This window comes from Triplophysa dalaica, chromosome 21 (genome assembly GCF_015846415.1).
Source record: "Triplophysa dalaica isolate WHDGS20190420 chromosome 21, ASM1584641v1, whole genome shotgun sequence".
Taxonomy (NCBI): Eukaryota; Metazoa; Chordata; class Actinopteri; order Cypriniformes; family Nemacheilidae; genus Triplophysa; species Triplophysa dalaica.
The window spans coordinates 5,405,850-5,432,261 of record NC_079562.1 but is presented as its reverse complement, the minus strand read 5'-3'; the positions used below and the strand labels follow the sequence as shown (position 1 = coordinate 5,432,261).

The 26,412-nt window shown below is 40.5% G+C and overlaps 1 protein-coding gene across 1 annotated transcript in view; it reads left to right on the top strand.

Annotated features, from left to right (window-relative positions):
* Positions 1–25,711, top strand: part of sipa1l2 (signal-induced proliferation-associated 1 like 2) — a 55,106-nt gene extending 29,395 nt beyond the window's left edge. Inside the window, exons 5-21 of the mRNA XM_056734409.1 lie at positions 1,201–1,375; positions 1,647–1,750; positions 3,395–3,552; positions 4,549–5,134; positions 6,637–6,911; positions 9,102–9,326; positions 11,381–11,518; positions 12,082–12,161; positions 12,354–12,460; positions 14,066–14,484; positions 15,974–16,198; positions 17,170–17,299; positions 18,685–18,904; positions 21,386–21,517; positions 24,032–24,140; positions 24,234–24,315; positions 24,397–25,711. Of these exons, the coding sequence (XP_056590387.1) occupies positions 1,201–1,375; positions 1,647–1,750; positions 3,395–3,552; positions 4,549–5,134; positions 6,637–6,911; positions 9,102–9,326; positions 11,381–11,518; positions 12,082–12,161; positions 12,354–12,460; positions 14,066–14,484; positions 15,974–16,198; positions 17,170–17,299; positions 18,685–18,904; positions 21,386–21,517; positions 24,032–24,140; positions 24,234–24,315; positions 24,397–24,543 (3,312 nt within the window). The 3' untranslated portion in view covers positions 24,544–25,711. The remainder of the gene's footprint in view (positions 1–1,200; positions 1,376–1,646; positions 1,751–3,394; positions 3,553–4,548; positions 5,135–6,636; positions 6,912–9,101; positions 9,327–11,380; positions 11,519–12,081; positions 12,162–12,353; positions 12,461–14,065; positions 14,485–15,973; positions 16,199–17,169; positions 17,300–18,684; positions 18,905–21,385; positions 21,518–24,031; positions 24,141–24,233; positions 24,316–24,396) is intronic.
* Positions 25,712–26,412: the final 701 nt, after the last annotated feature.

Below are 26,412 nucleotides of genomic sequence, written 5' to 3'. Positions count from 1 at the left end.
ACCACCTAGCCAAAAATAATGGCCACTTGACCTGTCTGAGACGCTGCCAACTGTGACCAGCAATACTTACAGTGAAAATAAAAGAAAATCATTGCTGCTTTTATGCTTTCTTTCATCCATCTTTGGCTGTTTCTTCATCTCGCCACCATATGCGCCAACCCCCCCCCCCCCATATTCCCCCACTACTTTTAAAATGTCTTTTCTCTCTAGAGAGTGTTGGTGGCATTTTCATGGCACAAAAGCCAAAGCAATTGTCAGAAAAGCACTAAAATTGCTTTTACCATTTTTTAAAAATTGGTATGGGCTGGGATTTGGAGAAATTACCATAGACTTTATAAAGAGTCCTGTGTCTCTGTAACCGTCCAAACTTGTCCCCACGTTTAGCATTAAATGTTGTGAATGTTGATGTAGCTTACTGTACTTAGGCTTTTATTGTTTGTCAAAATAAATGACACAGGGTATGATGGCCTCTCCAGTCATAATGTATGCCAAACCCCAGCGTCTGCTTCAGTTGCTCTTTTCTCTTTCTTTGGTTGATATGTGTGTCTCATACATAATGCAGAAGGGAAATCTGAGGCCAGTCTACATGTCATTATGGTCTTTTTATGTGTCAGGCTTTTGCGCAGATTGATAGCACTTAACAGGACTAGATGGCCACTTATGGTAGGCGATGTATATTACAGTACTGTGACCATGTGCTTCAAGAGGGCTTTTTGATGAAGTCGTGTCATGTGATGTTAAGTGGAGTACTTTTTTCTGTAAACGCATATAGGGTCATGGAAAGGTTGTTAAATTATTATTTTTTCGGGGGGCTGCATCGATAAAAATACAATCTGTTATGTAATAAATTACTTTTATAATGCACAGCTAGTCTGTTTTGAGATATAAATCACAGGACCAAGACACAAAAGGTACAAATGTATCATTTGCAATAGTGTTGAACCAACTGTGCACTTATTTCAGAGGGATGCAAAGAAATAAATGCATGCACAAAATTGTATATATATGCCTGTCTGTAGTCATGAATAATAATATAATGGAAAATTGACATAATTGACATTAGGAGACATCTATGACATTAGTAGCCAAATAATGTTAGCGGCCATTATAATTTAAGGTTTTACAATTCACAGAGATATAATAACTTACTTTTTTTGAAAATTGGATAATAGAAACTGATATTCTCTTTGTAATTTGTAGCTAAACTACCAGCACAAGGTGGGCATCTTGTACTGCCAGGCAGGCCAGAGCACAGAGGAAGAGATGTACAACAATGAGAGTGGTAGTCCCGCACTGGACGAGTTTCTCGAACTGCTGGGTCAGAAGGTCCGTCTGAAGGGCTTTACAAAGTTCAGGGCACAGCTGGACAACAAAAGTAAGTGCCTCTTTCTTAATGTTTCACATGAAGTGTAATGTCTGTATGATCCTCTTTCACTGCTTGGCGAGATGAGGTTCATTTTTAAAATGGGTTCTGCTAATACCTCAATTGTTCTTGGTCAGTTTGGATATATAGGCCATGCACAATTTCTATAATCTCTCCACAGATGAGCCATTTGCAAATGAGTACACGTTAAGCCACACAGGAAACTAATTTAGTGTTTGTGTGAGTTATTATGTGTGTGATTATAATCCCATCTTCTGTACAGCGGACTCCACTGGCACACACTCTCTCTACACCACCTATAAAGACTTTGAGCTGATGTTTCATGTCTCTACAATGCTGCCCCATACACCCAACAACAGACAACAAGTGAGTTTCCTTTTTTTGCAGGGAGAAGGATAAAATGTAAATATGATCTCAAAAGCATGTTTTCTTGCCCTGTACTTCAGTCAGTACCATAATATTTCATTTTATAAATATATAAATGCCAATATAGACTTTTATGGCAGAACTGTTCCTGTAAGAGTTTAAATTAGACTTGTGGTTGGCTCCCATAATAATTTTGTTATTAAAGTGGCCATAACTCAGGCAGTTTCTGCATTTATTTTCTACAGTATTTTCTACTATTCTGTAAATACACAAGATTAACATGAGCTATGCAGATTCAAATATCCGTAGACTCTTTAGTGTGATCACATTTATAAAAGACAGACAAAGCTGAATGATTATTCCCGAAAACATGACACATCGGGAGGCATGAAGGGGCGCAACTAAAGCACATGCGCACCCATTGCCAATATAACATAGACATATGACTCAGTTTCACTTACCTAATACGGATCATGTATGGCATCTTTTATCGCTGGGACCGCGCTATCTATCAGTTTCAAAATATCTGCAAATCTTGCGTTTTATCCACCACTGGGGAGTGTATCAAGCACAGAAATACTACGTGATACATCCAACTCTTTATATTACATAGTAAAGAAGTCAGAATGCATGAAACACCACTGCACATTCCCTTTAAAAACACACATAAAATACAGTCCAAGATAGACTTCTATTATTGCTGGATTATACACACCTCATCATGCACCTGTGCAAATGAGATTCAGACCCGTGTGATCAGGTAGTTGGTCCTCTTCACCATCACTATAATCTCTTTCAGCTACCATTAGCTCTCTGTTCAAGTTCCCGGTCTTGATCTGTGCATCTTTACAGACCCCACAAAACCCAGACCATCGGTCCTGCATGCTGCTAATTGTAAACACTTGAGCACATCGTCATGGCAACTGCCAGATTTGCCCCATCCTATAAAAAACTCTCCCGTTCCAGTTACCCAGACGAGGAACAGATTCTGTGTCTTAAGTAATTAGTTAGACATATCAGAGATAATTAATAGGAAATGAGTAGTTTTTTAAGCGTTTAAGATCTTAATGACTGTTTTAATTTATTTGGTGAAGCAAATGTGAAAGATTTATTTCCTTTCTGCGCTGTACTTTTCAATAGGCGGAACAATCCTAATAGAGTCTGTGGCAGATTAATTTACCATTGTAAAAGCTTTCCATCGATGGCTTCCTGAAATCCCTTTGCCTAGACAGAGCTCAGACGGATAAAGAAATTGAGATGTTTGATTTTTAAGGAAAGCTGTTTTTACAGAATTGGAAGTGAAGGAGCCTGTTTGTTTGATTTGGGAGATTTGTATTTTCCTTTCCAGGGTATACAGGACCGATAGAGATAATCTTGGATGATTCTTGGAGATTCTAAATTGGCTCTTTCGATAAGAACATAAACGATATACAGAGATCTACAGCTATACCATTACATTTATTCACATCACTGGTGCTCACTTTAATTGTCTAATGTTTTATTTGGGCAACAAAAAATGAATAAACACCATTGCCCTAAAAGAAAACGAAACGCTTAAAATAAAAACATAAAAATGTTATCGTTGTTAAACCCTTTTCTGGTTGGTTATGTATTTTAATGACTTTTATCTCTACCCTTATCCAGCTACTGAGGAAGAGGCACATTGGGAATGACATTGTCACCATCATTTTCCAAGAACCAGGAGCTCTTCCCTTCACACCCCAAAACATACGGTCTCACTTTCAGCACGTCTTCATCATAGTCAAAGTCCACAACCCTTGTACCGAACATGTGTGCTACAGGTAAGAAAAATAAAGCTTAATTTGAAGGTAAAATATCAAAAACTCCTTAAAAAATAAGTGTGCATAATAGGTTCTTTGCAGCGATGCCACAGTACCTTTCAGTAAAAGGTTCTTTAAGGAACCATCCCTTTCTTATCTTTTAATAATCTCAAGAACCTTTTTTCGCCACAAAGAACCTTTTGTGATGTTAAAGGTTCTTTATGGAACCATTTAGACGAAAAAGGTTATTTCATGCCTCTTGATAAATGCTTCGGTTAGACACATGATGTTAGACACATGATGTTAGACACATAGTGTGACGGTTTGGCTCGCACATGTTCCTTTGCACAACTAAATACTGTTTCTGTGAAAGTCAGACCGGTCCCTTTTGACTGAATCCAATTTGGTAAATGAAAGATTTCATCTTGAGGACGATAGAGGAAGATGCTTTCCAAACAGCTTGGCGACAGTCAGATCTGACCTCTCCGAATGATAGAGAGGATTAAAGGATAAGATCGAAGGGAATTCAATTTCCAGTCCTATTGACTCACTGGGCGACTTTTAAGTTTGTTCAGCCTAACGTTACGTAGAAGCTGAGGGAGCTCAGAAACCGTCGCAAAGGAAAATTGGCCGTTTCATCTTCTAAGCAGATCGGTGTCATACTGCCGCGGAACGATTTTTAGATTTGAAGTTTGAAGCCAGATGGACAACCTTGATTTATACTACGGATGTTTGTGTTGCAAGTTCTTTGTTTGAAGTCTTTCTGTGTGAAATAGATCAAGAGAAGTTTCAGAAAATTTGATTATTTTAATATCAAAAAATGAAAATGATTTGCATGTTGTTCTAAACCTGTATGTTACTTTCCATTTCAGCACAAAAGTAGAAATGTTTATTTACACACAACTATAGTACATAAACATGGGAATGCAATGACAGGGTTTTCATTTGGCTTAAATTAATGCTTTATTTAAAGACTAAAAAGTGAACTCATTTCAACCTTTATTTATTATCCCACAGTATTGCAGTTGCCAGATCCAAAGATGTGCCTGCGTTTGGTCCTTCCATCCCCAAAGGCGTGATGTTCCCCAAGTCTGCTGTGTTCCGGGACTTCCTGTTGGCTAAGGTTATTAATGGCGAAAACGCGGCGCACAAATCCGAGAAGTTCCGCGTCATGGCAACCCGTACCCGCCACGAATACCTCAAAGACCTGGCGGAGAACTATAGCAGTGCCACGCCGGTGGATACCTCAGGAGCAAAGTTCAGCTTCATCACCCTCGGCGCCAAAAGGAAGGAACGTAGCCGGCCGAGGCTCAACGCTCATCTGCACAGCGCGGGGGCCATCACGTGGTCGGTGGTTGCATGGGACAACAGCCAGTCTACAGATATCGGTTGTTTGCTGGCTGTCTCTCGAGAGTTTGTGGCGCTCATCGAGGAGGCTTCCAAGGAAGTGGTTTTTAACTGTTATTGCAGGGACGTGATTGGCTGGAGCTCCTCCTGCCTGGCGGGCAGGGTGAAGCTCTTTTACGAGCGCGGCGAATGCGTGGTGTTTTCCGTGCAGGACGGATGCCCGGAGGAGGTGCGAGAGGTCACGCAGCGATTAGAGGTATGTGATGCAGATCTAAGGGAAAAGCTCAAGTTAACTTTAAGATGGAGCTCAGATCAGGATTGACTTTTAACTGCGGTTAAGGAGTCGGTGTTGGTATACAGGATCAAGTTTCGGTTTGGAGTATCTGCAGCTGCAATCTTTGGGACGAGGGTCACTGGATTAGCATTAGAAAGGCAAAAAAGATCATGTTCGAACAGATCACCTTAGTTTACCTTAAATCTTACCTAAGAGGCCACTGTGGCATCAGCACTTGAATTCCCTAAACTTCTTTCACATTTGTGTGAATGTAAAAAGAATCAAGGGTTAGATAAACATAAAAACCTCACAGATTTTGAGTATAATGTGAACACTATTGGAAGGCTTCAGGTTTTCAGAAATAATAACCTAAATAGTTAACCAAAAATGAAAACATCTGTTATTTCTTCATGCCTACACTGTTCAGAATCTAAATATATTTGTATTTTTAGAACACAAAAGGTATTTTTAAGACATGACTTGTGTTTTTGTTAATATAATGGATCACAATTGGAGCAAATATTGTTTGGTTACCAACGTTCTTGAAAATATATTTTGTGTTCTGCTGAAGAAAGAGTCATGCAGGTTTGGAATGACATAATGATAGAAATTTCAGTTTTGCCCCTCACTTTTCTCAGCTGGTCCAGATCTGTAGACTGCTTTGTGTGTGTTGAGGGTTTTATATGAACCGCTGTGATGGATACAGTCAGCGTGTGTGTGGTCAGTTCACTATGTGACTCTTCACAGCTTGTAAAATGCCTTCTGTTAACTCGTAACATATCTCATAAACACCTCTTAAATGTTTTTTATTGCGTTGTGTGGTTTGTTGATGTCTTCGTATCATTTGTTTAGTAGACAGGAAGCAGAATTAATTCAATTGTTTTCATGCAAAATCTCAGTGTGCATTCCAAAATCCATTTTAATAACAGTATAGGTGTTTCTGTGACAAGAAATTTGCCTTTTTGTGTTAGATTACATGGTTTCCACAAAAATTTAGCAGCAGATCATGGAAACGAGATTGTGTTTCTTTTTAGCCCTTAAGGGCCTTTTGTTGTTACTTAGGATGCAAAGAATGGTGCCTTTGGGCTTTTAGTAACTTTGCAGAATAAGAGTAAGATCATTTTACCTTAAGTTCTCCTAAAACTGTTTGTTTTGGAATAGAGGAGCTGAGTGTAAAAGGTCTAAACTGATATATGAAACGTTGGTTTAGGTGTTTGGTTCCCTGTATGGGGCTTAGAATGCAATACAAATCAGCTCCTATCTCTGTTATTCATGAGACCATCAGCCTGTTGAGTTGTGACATCTTATGTTGGTTTGACATCAGTTAATTTCACCCTTGGAAGCTTGAGATATCCGGCCATAGGCGCAGAGTTTAACCATCCTGCTTGCCCTTGTTACATTTTTCACTTGAAAAACACTAAGATTTGCATAGATAAAGAATAATCAACCATGCATCAGTCTAACCAGGACTGTGTTCTTCTCAGATGGTCACGAGGGGCTGTGAGGCAGGGGAGATGACCCTGCGCAGAAACGCCCTGGGACAGCTGGGTTTCCACGTGAACTTTGAGGGCGTGGTGGCTGATGTGGAGCCTTTTGGGTTCGCCTGGCAGGCGGGACTTCGCCCCGGTTGCCGTTTAGTCGAAATCTGCAAAGTGCCCGTTGGGACGCTGAATCACGAACAGATGATCGAGCTTTTGCGAACCTCCATCCCGGTCACGGTGGTCGTCTTGCATCCGCACGAGGACGGCACCCCCAGGAGGTACAGTTCTTTCATTTCCACCTTTATTTTCTTCATCCAATCTCCTATTTGTATTACTTTCATGCTTATTTGTTGTATATGCATGTAAAAATGTGACAAATACGTATGCGTTTATATTACCAAGATTGCTTTAAGACTTTGCTGCCTGAAATAAGTACATTTCATTTATTGTAAATATACAGTTGTTATTATATATAGCTGGCTAAAATAATCCGATTTTCTGTCATGAACATGTCTGGCTACATTCTGCAATACAGCCTTTCAAATGAAATCTTTATGTAATGTATGGACAGATGGGCCGCACCAGTTTCTCACTGGTACACAGAGGTCACCTCCTGAGGAGAAGATTAATCCCGTCAGGATTATTTGAGAATGATATGATCACAGACCAGTCATGGTTTGCCGAGGCTAAACATTGTGGAAACCACTTACAGAAAACAGGCCTGCAGTAGAAAGCCTCCCAGATGAACTTCGTTGAACATGAGTTTCATATTCTGGGGTTTACTAAAAACATCTGAGGGCAGAGATTAAAGTGAATTTCTGAACTGTCAATAACTGGATTGATTTGTATTGCCCCCTGTAAGGCATAATGCCAGACTCTTTGGCCTTTGTAAACAAATATATAAAGGATTTCTGTCTGATCTGAAGTGCTGTATTTCGCTGTATCTTAGGGCGAGTCTGTTCTAGAGGGATGTAGTTAACAGAAACATGCCCGGGCAGGTCAGGATTGTATTTAGTTACTCTGCTGATATTGCGCCAGTGCAAATAGTTTTGCAATAATATTCCAGTTGAAGGTCAGTGAATAATAGCTTCAGTTAGTCAGGTGCCTGTTTAAATTGATTGGCTTACAGAAATGTTTGTTAATCGTTTTTTAGCAACCCGACTTTATTCATTTACAAATTGATAAAACTAGTGAAACTATTTCCAAACGCAATAACGTCATAGATGGTCTTAAAAACGATGGAATTACAAATGGTAATGAATCTGCCAAGAACTTTGTTTGGTTTTGTTTGTATGGCATTTCTCAATTGTGTGAATTCGTTTGAGAGTCTGTGAGAGTGTGGTGTGCTTCACAGAAGTATTTTTTCAAGTACTGCATCTTATTGTGTGTAGTCTGAGAAAATCTCACTTGAGAGCACTTGGGTGTTGTAGCTTTTCATTCTAGAAGAATCCAGAGGTTCTTGTTTTGGAAGTATCTCAGTGTGTGTGTGTGTCTGTGTGAGAGGATCAGATAGGAAAACACATCATTAACTATCAATGGATCCTGCTGACGTGAGCCGGACTTGTGTTCGATTTTTGTCTGTTCTTCTGCTTTCCTGTTTTCTCCTTTTCTTTCGTTCTCTTTCGCTTAAGGACACACATTGTTGACAATTACTGCAAAATACAGAACATAATTTGTCTGATACCATTTGTCATCTCATTTGCGGATATATCTCTTCTCTTGCCCTTCAGTGATTATAATCAAATCATTTGCACCATTTTCGCTTCAAAATTAAGGGATTCGAGGGATGACACTTCAAGTTGAAAGATTGAAAAATGAAGGACTGAAAAACACTGTAGATTTACAAATTGCCCCATAAATAGCCTGTCTCATAGTTTTAAATTTATATCTTATCTTTATTTATATATTTTAACAGCCTTGAGCTCAGAAGCGTGAAGGAAGCGATGTAGCTGTCGGGGGTCTTTGACCTGTAACTTACAATAGCTGCCATGATAATCGTCATTCTTTCGGAAGGAACATTCTGCCCCCATAATGCAGTTTTCAACCTCCCAGCCATTTCAAAGCTAATTAACTGTATAGAAACACAGTCAGTGATGTAACCGAGAATCAGGTTAATCCATAATAGTGATGTGATCACTCCCCGCAGGCGCTTTTTTAGAATGAATTATGTTGTTGGGGACATGTTGTGCAGTTGCATTTAAAAGGAGATAAACAGGTCGGCTACACAAACACAAACTAACATTATGCTTGGCTGCACTGGACACAAACCTATATCCAGTTAGACCTGGTTTGTTTCCTGTCAGAAATGGTTAAACCAGCTACTGTGTTCCACTTCACGGCTACAGGTTTCAGCTGTTTTTTATATACGGGATAAAAAAATGTAAACGTCTAAAGACTAAACTAGAAAGAGAACGGTACTTTTCAAATAACTAAATGGATTTGTGTCTTGTCTGCTCTGTGTCCCGCAGAGGCGCTTCAGAGATGTATCGCGTCCCCATTATGGAGTACAAGACGCTTGGTACTGGGCCCGGTTGGCATCGGATGACTCACGTTCCCCAGGCGCTGCCGCTTTCTCGTGTTTCTCCCACTCAGGGTCCAGATCGACCCTCCCCGAGCCAACAGATGTTCCAGTATGCCCAGGCTGCCATCTCACGCAGCACCTCGTTCGATAAGAAGTACCAGGATGGCTCTAGGTAAGAGGCTTATATCTGTCCTGCTAAAAAAAAGACCAGCTCATCTGACTGCTTTTTATTCGTTTTCTCATTTGTCTTACATGGAATTGTGATGACTTTAGTACATCCTAACATCTTACTCTTGAAATAAAAGAGAGATGTGAGAAAAGTGTGGAGAGGTTGTCAGAGAGGTTTAGAGTGGATTGATTTGGCTTTTGTAATTGATCCTCCATTGCAGTCATCTGTTTTACAGTATGATCACACCCAGCTGTGGTTCATGCTTACTCAGCTCTGTGTGTGCGCGCCCTTCCACGTGAATGTGAACCAATGCAGGTTTAAAGATGTCATTACTGTCCTAAGGCAGTTTCACCAGGTTTCATTTTATGGTAGATATTCAGCTGAATAGATCTTCATCGATCCTATTTCGTCTGCTGATTGATCAGAAAATCTGTTTGTATCGACAGATAAAGCAAACACGACATTAATTGTCCTTGATCTGTCAAGAAGCCTAGGAATGAACATATGAACATGTCATATTCAACTTAAGAATTTGGGGTATTTTACTGTAATTTTTTATTTAGTATCGTGTCTTGTTAATTAGTTACAGTTTATTTTTTGGTTTATTTAAGTTACGATTTTTATTTATTTAAGATGAAGTTGATTAAAACATGAAATATTTTATTTTTATTTAATAATTAAAAATATTATTAAACATTTGTAACAGATCCACGTTTAATTTCATCGGCAAGTGGCTCGAAGTTAACTTCTGGTCTGTGTTTGTTGATTGGTCTAGTGGCTCATAATAATACTATTTTTATTTAATTTACATTAATATTTGATTGTATAATAATTGTATTAAACAAACTGTTTGTTGCATTTTATTGTTTATTGAAATGATCAAATAAACAATTCTTGTAACTTTGTCGCATTTAAGTTTGCTAAGTAGCGGTTATTATACTGGTAACCCAAAATAATACTGGCAAGACATGCATTTATCTTGCAAGCCAAATAATTGATTTTTATTTCTTTTGCTTGTTATCAGAAAAAATCAGAAGGGACTTATTTCCGGGTGTGTACCAGAAGTTAAGTTTAGGCCACAACGTTTGTTTACGTTGTTGATTAAAACCGCCTATACTTAAAATTGTACTTAAAATGTAATTGCTTTAATTGAATAAATCTTTTTTTGGTTAATTATGACCTGACATTTCTAAGCAGATTCCTGAGATTCATTCTAAACTATTTACCATACACGAGACTAAACCGCATCCAGATGTTACAGTGGGCCTTGTACAGACAGCCAAGCAGAGCCAAAAGTAATGTTTTCCATGAGTGTCGTCCGTTGTTAGGCTGTGTTTGCCAGCAGCTGTGAATGTGTCAGGACAGGTAACAAAAAGCAACACCTGGTTTTCATCCACGCTGAGCTGCAGATGAGTGTGAACAGCACAGCAGCAGGAACTATAAGAAACAATGATTCATAACAGTAATTATCCTGACACATCTCTGCTGACATATACACTAACTTTGTCTTCGAGGGGAAATCCAGAAGATTCTGTATAAGGCCATTAAGAATGACACACCACTCTGCGGATTAGAGAAACAGTTTGTGTCCGAATCTGGCATTCGGGTTTCTCAGGAGACGCCTTGCAGGGTGAGCTAATTGGCTGCTTGATTTTCCAGCCCCGCAAAGTCTGAAGCTCTTGAACATTACATGTCTTCATTTCCCGTTGAGCGACTGCGTGTTGCATACTAGTCTCTTCACCTTGTCTGAAATACACACACCTTTGTGGCCCCTTCACCCGGCCTGTCATCTCCTCCCCGCTGTGCCGAGATCCTCATTGCACACGGTCTGTCATTCCCTTCTGTATTTCCCTTATTCCCACCCTCCGGATCACACCTACACTCAGCCCTGGAGACTCACAGACCCCGCTATGAATAGTATCCGCTCTGCTTTTTTTTGACAGCGTTTCCTCCCTCTGGGCAATAATATGAATGAGTCTCCTTCGGGTCGTTGTTTTAGGTTTGTCTGGGGCCTTTCTTTGATTAATGAGCGTCTTCCTTTTGTTTGCTCATTTCAGGGTGTTGCAGGACTTCGAGATAGTTCAGAGTCCGTCTGGAAATCCCGGCCAGCATTACTGCAGCTCCCCCAGTAACCAGTCGACCTCCAGCGACCCGGGGCCCTGCGGCACATGGGCACAGAAAGCCAGTTATGATGGGTAATGAGATTCACTAGCCGTATAGCTCAAACACCAATAAGACTGGCCATTTCAGAGGACATGACAGAGTCTTATTATTAGAGATTTGGTGCAAATCTTTAGTGTAAAGAGAATAAGGTGCGATTGAGAAGTAAGTTGATATTGGCGTGCCGTTCTGGCTCCTGTTTTCTGTCATCTCTGGTATGAGATAATGTTTCATGACCGGTTTTGTGATGATCAGCTGTTCATTCGCAGACAGTCGCATAGTCTTGTTGCAACCAGACCCCACCCCAACAATGCCAGAGTTGGTTTTACACCTTTCCAACTATTCAAAATGTTACATGGATGACCATTCATTCAAGAAATGTATTTGCTATTCTATATTGCTTCTATAATGTATTTTGTATATATTCTACATTGGCTATATTAAGATATACATTCTTCAAACCATGTTTAACAATACATGCAGTATTTTACAGTATACAGTATTATTATTTCAAACTCTTATTTTCATTTTTTTGATCAGCCTGTACAGTTTGGTTGGTTGATGAAAATTTAAATGTCATTTTTGCCACTTTTTATAGATTGCAGTCACCTGCTCCTCAAGACCAGCCAGAAGAAAAGGAAGACCGCGACCACAAGCTGGAGAGAACGCGATCTGCCGGTACGGAACTACTTTTTCAATTCTTGTTTAAATGTCTTATTGAAACCCACTATATTTCACTGAAGTCCAAGTGGCCGTTTGTTTGCTTTATGAATTTAATAATCTACATTAAATAACTTAAGATATTGATTTTACATAACTTGAATGAACAGCGCTCCTATTGATATGTAACATCATGCCTGTGATTTTCAGGGTCGCCTTGTGTTCCAGAGGCCAAATGGCACATCCCCTCCACCAAGATCTTGAACAGAGGTCTGCAGAGACAGGGTGCGAAAGACTCGCCCGGTAAATTCCCTCGAGTAAGTACTCAATCAATGAATTATGTGATCTCTCTCTATGTGCTCATTATTATATTATATACTGAAAGCTCTTTGAAGGCCAGACGCTGTTCCTTTCCCGGTCAGTCTACAAAGCCGTGATATTTGTTAAGACAACCATTCACCCAAAATAAAACATTGTTTGCGTTTCTCGCCCTCAAGTCGTTCCAGACGTGTTTGACTTTCTTCTGTGAATCACAAAAGAAAAATTGTAAAGAATGTTGTTGCTCTTTCTTCCATACAATGAGAGTGAAAAGTGACTGAGGCTGTCAGTCAGTAACCTTCGGTTTAAAGTCTCCTGTTGTCATCCATGGATGAAAGAAAATATACAGGTTTGAAACAGCATTAGTAAAAGATGACAGAAATTTTTAGACAGGGAAAGATTACTGACTTCAAAAGGCTTTCATTTTAGAATAGTATTTTTTCTTGCTTACATATAGACATGCAAATATCTGGTTATTAGAGCAGAAATGTCCTATCAATACAGTTAATGAGTCGTACTGTACATGAACTCTAGCATATGTTATGCGCTTGCATACGTGTGCATCCAACTGTTTTCATGTTTATATGTGGCTGTGGAGTGCAGTGACCTCATTAGTCAGGAACATGTAGTTGGCAGCATCACAAACCCGCCACATTACTCTGCGCGGGTGGGTAGTCGCCCAGAGAGGTCAAGGGTGTGGCGGCAAGGGGGGTTGACATCTATGGCAGATGGCCCATAGTGCCACATCTAGATATGTGATCCCTGTGGGAATTTACGTGAGAATGAGGAAGACTGCTCGGTTACAGAATGATATGCTGCACCGCATGCTCGAAGATAGCGAGAGCGTTCCGACGTTACCTAACATCAACCTCGCTAAAATCCACCTGATTTATTTAGCTCGAAAAGGTCACCCTGCCCTTTGTGTTTTTGTAAGCTGATGCTAATGTCAAAAAGTGATGTCATAGGTCGTGATTATCTCGTATTAGTTACTTCTGCAAAATTTAGAGAAGTATTTTGTGTTCTTCTACTCTGACAGCTTTTTTGCGATGGTTTATTGAACGCATTGCCTTTAGCCAGAGGGGATATTTGAGTTTTCATCCAGCTAGAAATCGTGGGCGGCAATAGACCTTCCCAAGCAAGCCGTGCATTAAAGTTTAAAAATCATCCACATTTTATTCATTCAAGGGCTTAAATTTAGACGATGCAATTTAACAGAATGATCAATTATTCATTTTCCATCAGATTGGTTACAGGAGGTGGTAATGGTGCCGCGTCGGTTCTTCTGACTGTTGCTGTTATTGCTAAATGGTTAAATGCACTTCAGCACTCCAGGGCTCCTTCATCCTTATTTGTTGCGCTGTATTTTGACAACGAAGGAACCAAATGTTTCATTTTGATAAATAGTTTGCCTGCTTTTTATTTATGCTTGTGTAGTTCTGTCAGGATGCTGCGAATTGTAATGCTAGATTGTGACCGTAATAAAAGTCAGCTTTAAACGTGATTCTGAGTTAAATGTTTGCTAATCACAAATGAATTATCTGAAATATTACACTCAACATACAATATGTAGGTCACCATAATAACCAGCAAATTCTCATTTTCAGAGCCGTGAGAAGAGCTGCCACAGTCATTGCTCCAGTCACTCCAGTAACACTCTCTCCAGCAACGCTTCTAGCGGCAGCGACGAGAAACATTTCGGCTCCGGAGACCCGATGGATCCGGAGTCCCTTGGCCTCACCTACATAAAGGGGGCGTCCACGGACAGTGGGATAGATACAGCGCCCTGCATGCCTCCTCCAGCTCCTCCCCTGCCCCTGACTGGGGTGGGACCATCACGTATGGTCATGAGGGACGGGAGAGTTGATACGGGACTCCCGTGGACTCTGGAGTACCCTGAGGAAGGAGAGGAGGACGAGGGAAGGGCAAAGATGTTTCTGTCTCAGGGGTACGTCCCTGCTACGCCTACAGGACACACCACTGATGGGAGCATGGGAGATCTGAGCGAGATATCATCGCTTTCAAGGTGAGAGAAGTGGAGGTTGAAAGAGGAAATAAAGCAGCTAATGAATGGGTCATGATGGTAGACCAACAACTAGCTGGTTGAACTGGTTAAATTTTGATGATGACCAGTTTATCTAGATTTATGCATTAGATAGTTTGCTGTCAAACAACTTCAGATGGATTTTGGTTACCCATTTCAAATGTTGCGTTTCCAGATGGTCTTGTCTGGTTTCAAATAGTCTGACTTTTAAGTGTCTCAAGACCACTGCATTATATTCCATTACATGGACGTGTAGCTGATTATGAATGCAAGAATGCATTTCTTTCTCCTAAGAAGTGGATCAGATTGGGGTCAGAACCCACAACTTGCCTTATTATGCAGTGCTTCCTTACGGCTACTTATTCATCTGCCGTTTTAAAGTCAATTTTGGCAAAATGCAGCTTTCCACATCCCTAAAGATAGCTTTGCTTTTTTGTCCTGAAACTTGCACAGCGCTAACACATCGAGTGCTGATGGGTATTATTCACACATCGAGTACGGATGGGTATTATTTCCGACAACTTTTGATTCACTTGCCCAAAGCTAAACAATAAAAGCCTTATGAAATCACATCTTCAGCTTATTTGATTTCTGTTTTGGAATGTAATGTTAAAAGGATCAAACAGCATTTGTTATTCTCATGGAACAGCTTTGCTCAAAGTAAAGATTTTGTTTCAGAGTTCACGAAAGAAATGCAGAAAAATGCATTTCTGGATTAAGAATCGGACGTGAATACCGACAGACTTGCTGGTTATATGGTTATAACGGCTCGTCGTTTGAGTTACTAGATCTGAGGCGATGAGACATGGGCAGCCAAAACAACATCATATCACCCTCGAGCATTTTCCACTGCAATTCTTGTTATCCCCTCTTAAGATGGACTCGTGCTTTGCAGGGTGAGCCAACAGTCTAATAGAGGCTACATAAAACAGAATACAGAAGGCTTCGGGTGATAACAACTGCGTTGTTTATGGTATTTCAACTGTTGGTAGCCTCCTCCCATGTTCTTGCCTTCAGAATTCCCTTAAAGGTACAGTGTATCACATTTAGCGGAATCTAGTGGTGGTGTTGTGAATTGCAACCAACGGCTCACTTTCCCCCCCCTTCCCTTCCAAAGCACTATGGCAGGTGACACAGAACTAAGATGTTGTCACGTTTTCGATTCTTTGCCGAAGGAGATATAACGTTCTCATATAACGCTACTGTAGAACAACATGGAAAATTCCATGTAAGGGGACCCGTGGTGTACGTAAATAGAAATAGCTCATTCTAAGGTAATAAAAACATAACACTTCATCATGTAAGGTCTTTATACACCTCTGAATACATAGTTTAATATATTATACTGCTTTTCTGTCAATAGATCCTTCCAAAAATCATACACTAGACCTTTAAGATCTGTTCATCCTTAGTGCTTGGAAATTCTGTATATTAGAAACAATATGAAGATGATTCTCTATTGATTTCTCAGTGGTTCCCGTCATTCTGGAAGCCCCTCTGAGCGCTGTTCGAAGAACTCCGGATCCATTGACCCCTCAAAGATCTACATTATCTCTCCCACCGACACAACTCAAGGGGGTGGCCGGGAAAAACAATCCCATAGCTGTCAATCACAAGGTGGGAAGTATTTGACGGGGTGGAAGAAAGGAGAAAGCGAACATTTCCTTGAGGAAGAGGGGCCAGCCAGAGAATTCAGGTAAATCCCATTGCTATTACCACTATATGGAACTTAATGAACATTGAAACTAGAGTTTGTAAAAATGAAATAGTTTTAATTTGTAGCACGTTGTTTTACAAACAATTAAAGTTAAGGGTGGTACCTTTGGACAGCAGTGACATTTCACAAAGCTTTTAGGTCCTTTACACATTTTTGCTGACGGCGTTTTAGAAACGATCTGTGTCAACAAACATATTATAGAACCTCCATCAAACAGCATCCAGACAAAATGTACTCGACACCTGCCACTTCACATTATCTGACAGCAAGACTGTTCTGACCATTAAACCCGGGATGAGATTTGATGGACAGGCTTTTGGGTGACAACGAAGCTTTCCAGACCATAAACAATACATGACCGAGATTCAATGGAATGGATTCAAAGCACTGTGTAATCATTTTTATGTCTCTTTCTGTTGACATCAGTGGGTCACAAGTCTTGTCTTTGCTTCTAAAGACACTTTTGAGGAACTCAAGGTAGTCGGATTCATTACCTGTGCTTGTATTTTTTCTGTGGCTTTACCTTCCCTCTTGGTGTTACCTTCATGGCACGTGTTACACCTTGAAGGTCACAAGAGACACTGGCCTGTTTTGATTCATTCACCAATAAGTCGCATCACGACCGTGTAGAAGCTGTCCATTCACTTATTGGACCATAATCCTGTACATCAACTGATTTGTCATTACCGTAACCCCTGCCCCTGTAATCCTTCTTTTTCTTATACAAAAGCATCTTTCCTGTTGCTGAAAAATGTATTTGTAACCCTTTGACAGTACCATATATGTGCCACATATGTAATGCACTTTTATGATTCAATTTAGATTACGGCAGAATAAAAGATGCAGCTAATGTTTGTCCATTTGTCGTCTTTTTTTGCTTCACTAAGCTTTTTATTCTTCTCTTTGTTCTCTTTTTAACACTCACTCCTTTATCTCCACGTGTCTCCCAGGGGTCTCTATTTGACAGAACAGTCTCAGGTGGTTAATAGTTCTGGCGAGAAGCTCCAGACGCTTTCCAAGGAGAGTTTCCTCAGGATGCTGCTACCTGACAGTCCCTTGGCGCAGGCGGGTCACGGCAAGGTGAGTTTCAAATGAGCCCTGGAAGATGACTAAAGCGGTGTACAAATTTAGTTAAAACATGGTGAAAAAAACATATTTAACCAAATGTGTTGCAATAAACGACAAATAAGCAAATCAACCAATCAGCATCTTGTAGCAACCCTGTGGTTGACCAATGGAAGTGTCTATAGTACAGTTAATTCAGTGTCAAAAGGGGTTTGTTGCCCAGCGAACGGTCCATCTATCAATCATCATATTCTGCCCGCAGCATTGCAAAGCTTCCTTGCTTCCCAAGTCAAAGCTTGTTGGTCTAAATTTTCTGTCTTATAGTACCATATTGCATAGTTTGCTGTAGACCTTTAAGTAGTCTCACCCTGTCCAAAGGTTACATTCTTTTTCAAGCCTGCGCAACAATCACCATTCTGCATTTGAATTACATTGCATTTATAATGTGAATAGCAATAGGGCATGGTGCTAGCGTGGGTCAAGGTCATGCGTTTAATGCAGTCCATGGTTTGGAAATTTAAATGAGTTCACGTATTCTCCTACCACCATTCAGAACAAACCGTTGCCTTTCTGCTGCTTAAAGTATTGTAAAAATCTCTAAGGAGGGTTTAACCTTTGCATCATAGGTTTATAATAATGAAGATGCTTTGCTCTTTGTAGGTGCACACGTTTGTTGAGGTTTTGTGAGTTTGGAACTGGAGGAACATAAATAAACCCCAAAATACAAATTTTGTCATCATTTACACACCCAAGTTTTTCCAAATCTGTATAAATCTCTTTGTTCTTACAAATGTATTCCTCTGTGTTTATCATAACAAAGACGGTAAACAAATTTGAAACAATAGGGGTAATTGACTCAAGTAGTAAACGGTGAAAGAAATGTTATTTTCAAATAAACTATCCCTTTAAGTGATGCATCTGCCTACAGCGAAACTGTAAAAAAAGGATATTGTAATATCCACATCTTTCAGGTCCACTGTCACGTTCACTGGTCTAATTGTGTATTTGTTCGGGACCCTGCCCCCCACCACCAGACCCCCCCGTCAGAAGTGTGTCCATTGCACCTGCATTATTGATGAGAGTCGTATGACTCTAATAGGTCTGACTCACACGCAGTCACTCTGACGGCTGCTGCTGATTGGTCCCCCGCTGGCTCTCGTATTTCCTATCCACCCCCCAGCTTCCTTCCTGCAATTCAATTAAGTGATATGTGCTTTATTGCCACGGCTGTTTTATTAACAATATTGCAGAGCCTTTCACATAATCATATTCTGATGAATAATATCTGTATTTCCTCCACCACCCCCTCTCTTTGTCCTTTCTCTATGTTTTCCTCTTGCCTGTCATCATTTATATTTATCCCATCTCTCTCTCTCTCTCCCTCCTTTTTGTTCTTTCAGATACAGATTGTCGCACAGTCTCCTCGCCGCTCCCTATACCGGACCCTGTCTGACGAGAGCTTGTGCAGCAGCCACCGGAGAGCGTTGTCATTGGCCAGCTCCCGCAGCTCCATGCTGGACCAAGCTATGCCCAACGACATCCTGTTCACCAGTACCCTGCCCTACCACAGCACCCTGCCCCCTCGCATGAGCCTGAACCTCGCAGCCGGTCAGCTCAAAAGTAAGTTTGCCATGCCCCACAGACATTGATGTCATCAATTTTATTAAACAGATAAATTGGACCCGACTTGATGCTCATTGTCAAAGTCCTGCCTATACGAGACTAGATAGTTACACTAATGCACAGTCTGGCTCGGTAATAATAAGCTGTCAACATCGTCTTCAAATCCGTCACTCTATCAGCTGAGACATTACAGATAATGTAATAGCCTATTCGTTTGCCAGGACATAAGTTGATGATAATGAGAATAAATTACCCTTTTTTTGGCTCATAGCAAATTTTTCCATCTTCCCAGTAAGTTCACCACATTCCTTCCTGTTTCAGTAATTTTATCCTCTACAGACTTTAATGTGGTACTTAGTAATGAAGCAAATAATGGAACTATAAATCTGCAGTTAATGCGCAAGAGGATCAGTCCTAATCTTGCTATTATACTGCATGTCTGTTGAACTATTGTAGGGGAATAAAATCGACTTAAAATGGCTTCCTATCATTACAATAACATTATTGTTTGCATGACTTATCAATATGAGCATACATTTTGGTTTATAATATATTTCAGTTTTTCTGAATTCACCATTTATAGGTATGTGTTCGGGTAAACTTCATTTTTGTTTCATTCTGTGAACTACTAACAATATTTCTCCCCAATTTCAAATAAGAATATTGTTTCTCTGCATTTATGTACAGACAATGAAGAAAACAACATGCTCTGTATGTTTTCAGACCTGAAATACGGCAAAGAAAACAAGTTCACATTCACGTTCAAGCAATGCAAAAGTAATATTCGACATGTATTTAGGAAAAGTACAAACATATTTTTTATTTGATAACGTGGATTTTTATCATTGTTTCATGCTGTCAATCTTTCACATTGGATGAGTTTGTAAGGTTTGGTCTGTGGACTGGATTGACCACGATACATCTACAAATGCTGATTTAATGAAAATTTGGAATGATCTCTTAATCTTTTCTACATTTGTATATATATGTAAAACAAACAATTAAAATGTAGACTAACAAGAACATGTCCTGTATGAACGGCCTCATATGCCTCTTGGCTTGTTTTCACATGCAGCCACTTGAGCCGCTCTCCAGCTGTCAGAGACAAACGGTCCTCTCATAACGTCAGAACTCTATGGCAGCCAGCTTCATTCATTATTCAAATCACTCTCACCTCTCGGCTGTCAAGCGTGGTCTGTCTGTCTGCCCTCATGAGCAGACTTCAGGTGCCGTGTACTCGCTAGGTCACGTACAGCTAATTTTATTGGGCTTTTGTGCACTTGCACTTTTAATTATATTTATTGTATATCAGAATGTTTTGGCACTTTTTGACCTAAGGTACATCATTTTGGTACCTTGAATTTGATTATTGATGATATATTAACACATGTAGTTTCATTGACCATGAGAAGGATCTTCTTATCTTGGTTAAATCTCTGCCCAGTAGATGAATGTTTAATATTGTTTATGCACGAGTCTTCCGATTGTGTATTCAGTGACCGCCTCATTTTTTTCTTATCAAACTGGTCATTATCTCTAGATGAATGGTTGAAGTGTAATTGTAGTCTCTCTTGATCTAAATTATTTAGTCGAAGTCTTTTTAGGTCAAGGAATGTTGTGTTCAAGTACGCATGCTTTAATAGATCCCCCACTGGGGTAACTTTGAACGTTACTGTTTTGCCTACAGGATAAAATAACTGAATCATAAAGAAACAAAGAGAAAAACTAAATGGATAGAGAATTCTCAGTGTGTCCATAGTCTTGCTTGGATCTTGGAATCGGCTGTGTTTTCTCTGAGGAGAATGTTCGAAAACATTTGGATGAGAAAACACTTACACAGTACAAAGAGAAATACAAAGAGGTCGCTAGAGGTCGAGTTTCCGTTGGGTTCTTATTTGGTTGTTGTTGGGTTCTCTTTGGGTTCTGATCCTAAAGCATCATGCAGCTCGGCTTGGTTAGATTAAAGATGACACAGGACTCCTGCTGTGTTTACTGAGCATTTGGTGACTAATGATCTGGGAAAAATTACTTAATAATTTATGTCAAACAACAGCTATGAAATATATTCAAAATACTGTGTTATTGTACTGAAGTTTTAGGTGCCAAACAGAGGTTTTAAAATGCCAAAACCTTAAAAAAATATGTTTTTGCACACCTATTCTTACAAAAATATATATTTTGCATAACATTTTTATCGGCTGCTTGTCAATGGTCCCGAATGTAAGTGTTGTTCTTACACAAAAACATGTAAAATGTAAATAGGACTGGAAGAAAAATGTACACGCAGACCCAGAGAGTGACGTGGCCTCCTCATTTTTGCCCACCCCTCACCACTGCACACTGGTGCTCAATCCTCCAGAGATTCTCTCCATCAGTGGGCCTAAACAGAACACAGAGATATTGGGGGGGGTTAAGGGTGAACTGTAATGATGGTGGGGGAAGGGCTCCAGAGTTGAACCGTGTGTTATGTTTTTACAGATGATCTCTGGTTCTCTGACGGTACGCTGGCGGACAAGGCCAAGCTGGTGGACGCGGGGCTGATGCCCCTCCCTGACCCCACTTCTGGTCTCAACTGGTCACATCTTCTGGATGCTGCACGGGCGTTTGAAGGTACACAGCAGAAGTGGCCTATGCACTCCACATTAAACTCATGCTGTGTTTTCTCTTGGAACCACAACATTATAAGGTCATGACCTACTGCATTTAACATGCTTTGTGGTTGTTAACCCCAAAATCTCTTACTGGCAGTGAAGCATTCATTGCTCACCGTTGCGGAATGAAACACATTGTGCTTGTTTTTTTTTCATTGGGACATAAATGACCCTTTAAATCTGAGGATATTATGCTATCAAGTACATAGAATAGTGCCTTTTGACTTTTTTTTTCTAAGACAGTATTGTTGAAGTGCTTTGGTTCAAAGCTTTAAACTTTTCAATAAAATAAAAAATAAAAAATCTTAAAAAAATAAGAAAGATATATAAATGATTGATGATTATGTTTATTTATTCATAATGAACATATCTTATATCGATAAATGCAGCAGAAGATAGTTGTTCATGATAACTTTTAACCAATTTAACCTCTTTGTAAACCGTTAACATTATTGAAATACATGTGGAGAAAATTAATAGGAATATTAGCTAAATTGCCTGGTCCCTGTTGTGCTCGGTTCTAAGATTTTATCTGATCCTTAAATACCTTTTCGTACTATTACTGGAACTGTGTTTCCTCTCACCATATGACTTAAGCCGTTCTCACACACCATTACCAAAGTTAACTAAAGGTTACGCAAAACACCACTCTTTCTCCTGCTCTGATGCTCTTGACCGTGTCCAAATCACCACGTCTCTCTTTTCCTCCCATTCATTTCCTCTGACTGCCTGAAGGCGCATTGTTCCGCAAGGTGCTAATTAGGATTGGAGAACGTATTTTGAGCATGGAGAAATTAAGCCATTATCGCAATGCGAGCCCAGCAAGACACCACTTAGGGAAATGACTCAAGCCATTGCTCGCTGTAATTACACATTTTGGGTTTTGGACGCTTTTACTTGTGTGCAATTACAGCTTTTCCCTCACCTTCAACCGGTCGCTGTGGAGACCACGGGAAAATGCTAGGGAGGGCACAGTAGTTCTTGAATAAGGGATTTTGTCCTGATTTGTGTATTGAACGCTTGTTTTAGTATATGTGTGCTTTGTTGGTTAGCATTGTGTTTACGGTCATGGTTTGCGGTCGTGTTAAAATGTATAGTTTAAACACTCCGTAATGTATGAATATAATAAACAGGAGAATGCACCTCCAAGCTTCCCTGGGTTTGTGGACTCGATTGCCGGCAGGTCCTCAGAGAGGTTCGCAAGACTTGGCAAGTATGAAAAACCAGAGGAGCGCGCAGTCCCGTCTCAAAATAGTGACGAATGTGAGACCGCCGTTTTTGTGGTGAGAGAAATGATTAAGTTAGCTCGCGCCTCGGGTTGGGGTGCTAACTGGAGGGGGTGGGGAGGAGGCGAAGTTACAGCCTCGGTTTCAATGCGCTTTGTGCGTGTTTTTGTTCGGCACACTGATAATTATCCGTCCATTCAATTCCAGCTCCATTGACACCCCTTGCTGTGAGACTGTTAATGAAATGAAATGAGAGCGGGGTGGGGGATGAGAGGAGGGAGCGCTGACAAGTGTTAAGAGAGGTGAGAGCCACTGCTCTTAAAGAAACCTCAAGAATGTTTCCCGCTCTGTGTCGTTGAGAGTTACGACAGGTCAGCATCTTTGAGAGATTCCTTAGGATATTTCGAAATTTGTAACGGGTAGTGATGATGTGGTTGTGCGACCTAGCTCTCTCCCTCTCTCTTATCTTTGAGTTTGAATCATTTTCGGCGTGAATCTGATGGTAATAGAAGTCTCTTTCTCTTCCAGTGCAGTTGGGTGTACATGTTTAGCATCCTTGAGAATTGAACCGTGCTCTTACAATTGAGCTACAGGAACACTTACTGTACTGTTAACCGTACTGTTATAAAGATACCACAGTATAGACTGATGTAGATCATTTCGTTGCATACACGACAGAACAAAAGCAGCACATGTGCCAGTTCCTCCCCCTCCTACACGCCGAAAGGTTAAGCCACACAACGGTGTATTTTCGGTCTTGAATGCCTAATGATAAGCTTGACTCGGCGTAATGCTACACTCACCTGAAAGCGTGTGAACCCCCTCTCTCGCCTCCCCACTAACCCTTACTTTCTCCGTGTTAGCTGCTTTTTACACTTAATTTACACCTCGCTCTGCGGAAGCTGGTTAACGGGGAGCTTTAACACCTTCGAAGGAGCTGAGAGGAAGATCACATTTAATAAGCTTTCCCCTCGAGTAACGCTCGAAGCTGTACCTGGAGCATTAGCCCGTATCACCTCTGTCTGAAGCAATATGGAGAACCATGTGTAGCCAGTTTCCTTTTCCTGTTTGCCTCCGGCAGTTTCCTGATTTTCTTACAGTTTTAGGGTTGTGCAGAAACCTGATAGGGCACTAAACACTTAGGTCTGAGGCTTGATGAGAAGTTCTTTGATTTCTCGGAGGAAGTTGGTTTGTGATGGGTTTAAAAAGCACTGAATTTCATCTGACATTTTTCCCCCCCATTTTAGATCAGACGGCGACGTCCCTGAGTTCTCTAACTGAGGAAGAGCAAGCCAAACAAGTTCTAGAGCTCTCCGAGGAGCTCAACCGAAGAGTAGCGTGTGTCGCGGGCGCAGGGTAAGTGCTGTCTGTCCGTCCTTCAGTTTGTTTATTTATGGTCCGTTCATCCAATGATGTCTCACTGTGCACCTGTATTTCTGATCCAAACAGAGATGGTTCTCCCGCTCTTCTTACTGGAAAGGTGAACCAGCTGGAGCTCATTCTTAGACAGCTTCAGTATGACCTACGGAAGGTAAGATCATCAAACATAAGGAGTAAAATCACTCAGCATTCGGCAGTTACTTGTAATAACCGGTTTCGTTTCTTTTTTAAGGAGCAACAAGACAAGGCTATGCTCCAAGAGCAAGTTCAGCATCTCCGACAGGACAACCTCCGACTGCACGAAGAGAGCCAGACGGCGGCGGCTCAACTGAGACGATTTACAGAACTCTTCCTGAACACTTTAGACAAGAAACCTTGAGTTGATGTAGTTCACAATTTCCCCTCTCCTGCTTAGCAACTGCGTAACCCAAGGATACTCAGTCCAGCAAGACGACAGAGAAACACTTTCAGCCTTTGAATGTGAACGTGTGCCGAGCTAACACGCTAAAAGCTAAGTCACATGGTTAGTTGGCGGCAGGACGTGAGAATGTGAAGGAGAGTAAGAAATTAAAACGTATTTAAGATGTGATGTAAGGGGAGGAAGGGGGTTGTTTTCAGTCGATGGGTACGAACACGTGAAAGTGAATGTAATGCAATAAGCCGTGATTGCTTTCTAAATTATTTAGTTCCTTGGGTTTAACATCTTCAAGCTAGCGTCGTTACTCAAGATCAATCCTGGCTTTGTGGCTGTCCACCTCCCTTTGTCGAAATCTAAACCAGCCAGGTGCGACTTACCTTAGTGTCCTAAGTGTACTGTATATCTGTTAATTGAGTTTTGTAAGTAATCCATTGATACAAATTGTCGTAGCAATAATTTTGCTTATGATGTGATCACAGAATTGTTCGATAAGATTAGCACTGAGTGTGATCGGTTGTATTCAAACTTTTATGTACAAAAACTTTCGTGTGCCTGATGTTATTGGTGGTAAATGAATTGTCATTCAGTTCTTTTCATTTGTCCATATTACTGTCCGAGTACTCGCTTACGAAATCCATGCCTGGCACTCTGAACCACTAGACTGCTGGCGTTTTTATCCTAGTATGAAAGACCACATTCATGGACCAGAATCCGCAGACTAGCACCTGTAAACCACTTCAAAATAAGCCAAATTATGCTTGTCGGTGTAAAGTACCTCAGAAAAGTGTCTTGTACTTAAGCCCTCTTATTTAAGCTTGTTTATCCTAAGATTGTTATTTTAATGAGAGTATTTTCCTTTTCTGCACTAAAAAAAGAGTAATGGCTCCATGTGGCAGTACTTTGTATACTTGTTTACCATGTCGGCAGTACTGTGTATAGCTTGGCTAAGAGATAACTGTAAACATAAAATGGTCGATTTCTGGGACGTTCAGATATTCGGATGCTGCTAGAGGACGGGATGTTGTTTTTTTAATGGCCTTTTAAAGATGTTTTTATTTCTTTGTAAATCTGTATCGTTGAGGTTGGGATGAAAAGCTTACCTTTGTAAATAAAGTTTAGGATGTCAATAAAATAAGACTTGTGTCCTTTTGATGTGAAAACTGCATTTTGTACTTTGCTACTGGTTTGTATTATTGATCAGACATTGGAAAAGGTACAAGACGAAGACACCTGTGCACGTCAAGGTTTGGACATCGCTTGATCTCTCCAACGTGACGGTGGCATGAAATACGAGCAAGAACCTACCTTGCACACTTTAAGAGATGTTTGTTACATGTTTTTAAGAAAGTATTCAAGTGTTTTTTGTTATGAATTAAGACTGTGAAAGGAGAGATGATGGATGAACAAAAGCACAGGGGAATGAAACGTTCAATAGTCAATGACCCATTTCAGGAGCTCGCTTTTTGAATTCTCTGAGAAAAATCAATGCATCTTGTTTTTCTCGTCTTGTGATGGAGGAGAGGAGGAATGGCAGCGCTGACCTACTTTCGTGAGGTACCAGTAGAAAAATGTCAACCATCGTAGGTGACCTGTGATGAATGGCACGCAGCAAGGTGCTTCTGTTGCTGTGGGACCTGAGAAAGGTGAAACGTGGTTTGTGTGGAGCATGATGTTGATGGTCATTCCAAGATCTTCTGACAAATATTGCCCACCGTGTCCTTGCTCGGTCACTGAGATGGGGACAAATGTTCTTGTAAGAAGGTAAGATTCTCCATCTTTCTGATTTACCTGTACGCACCATATAGATGGTTTCACTGCTACGTGGCTGGC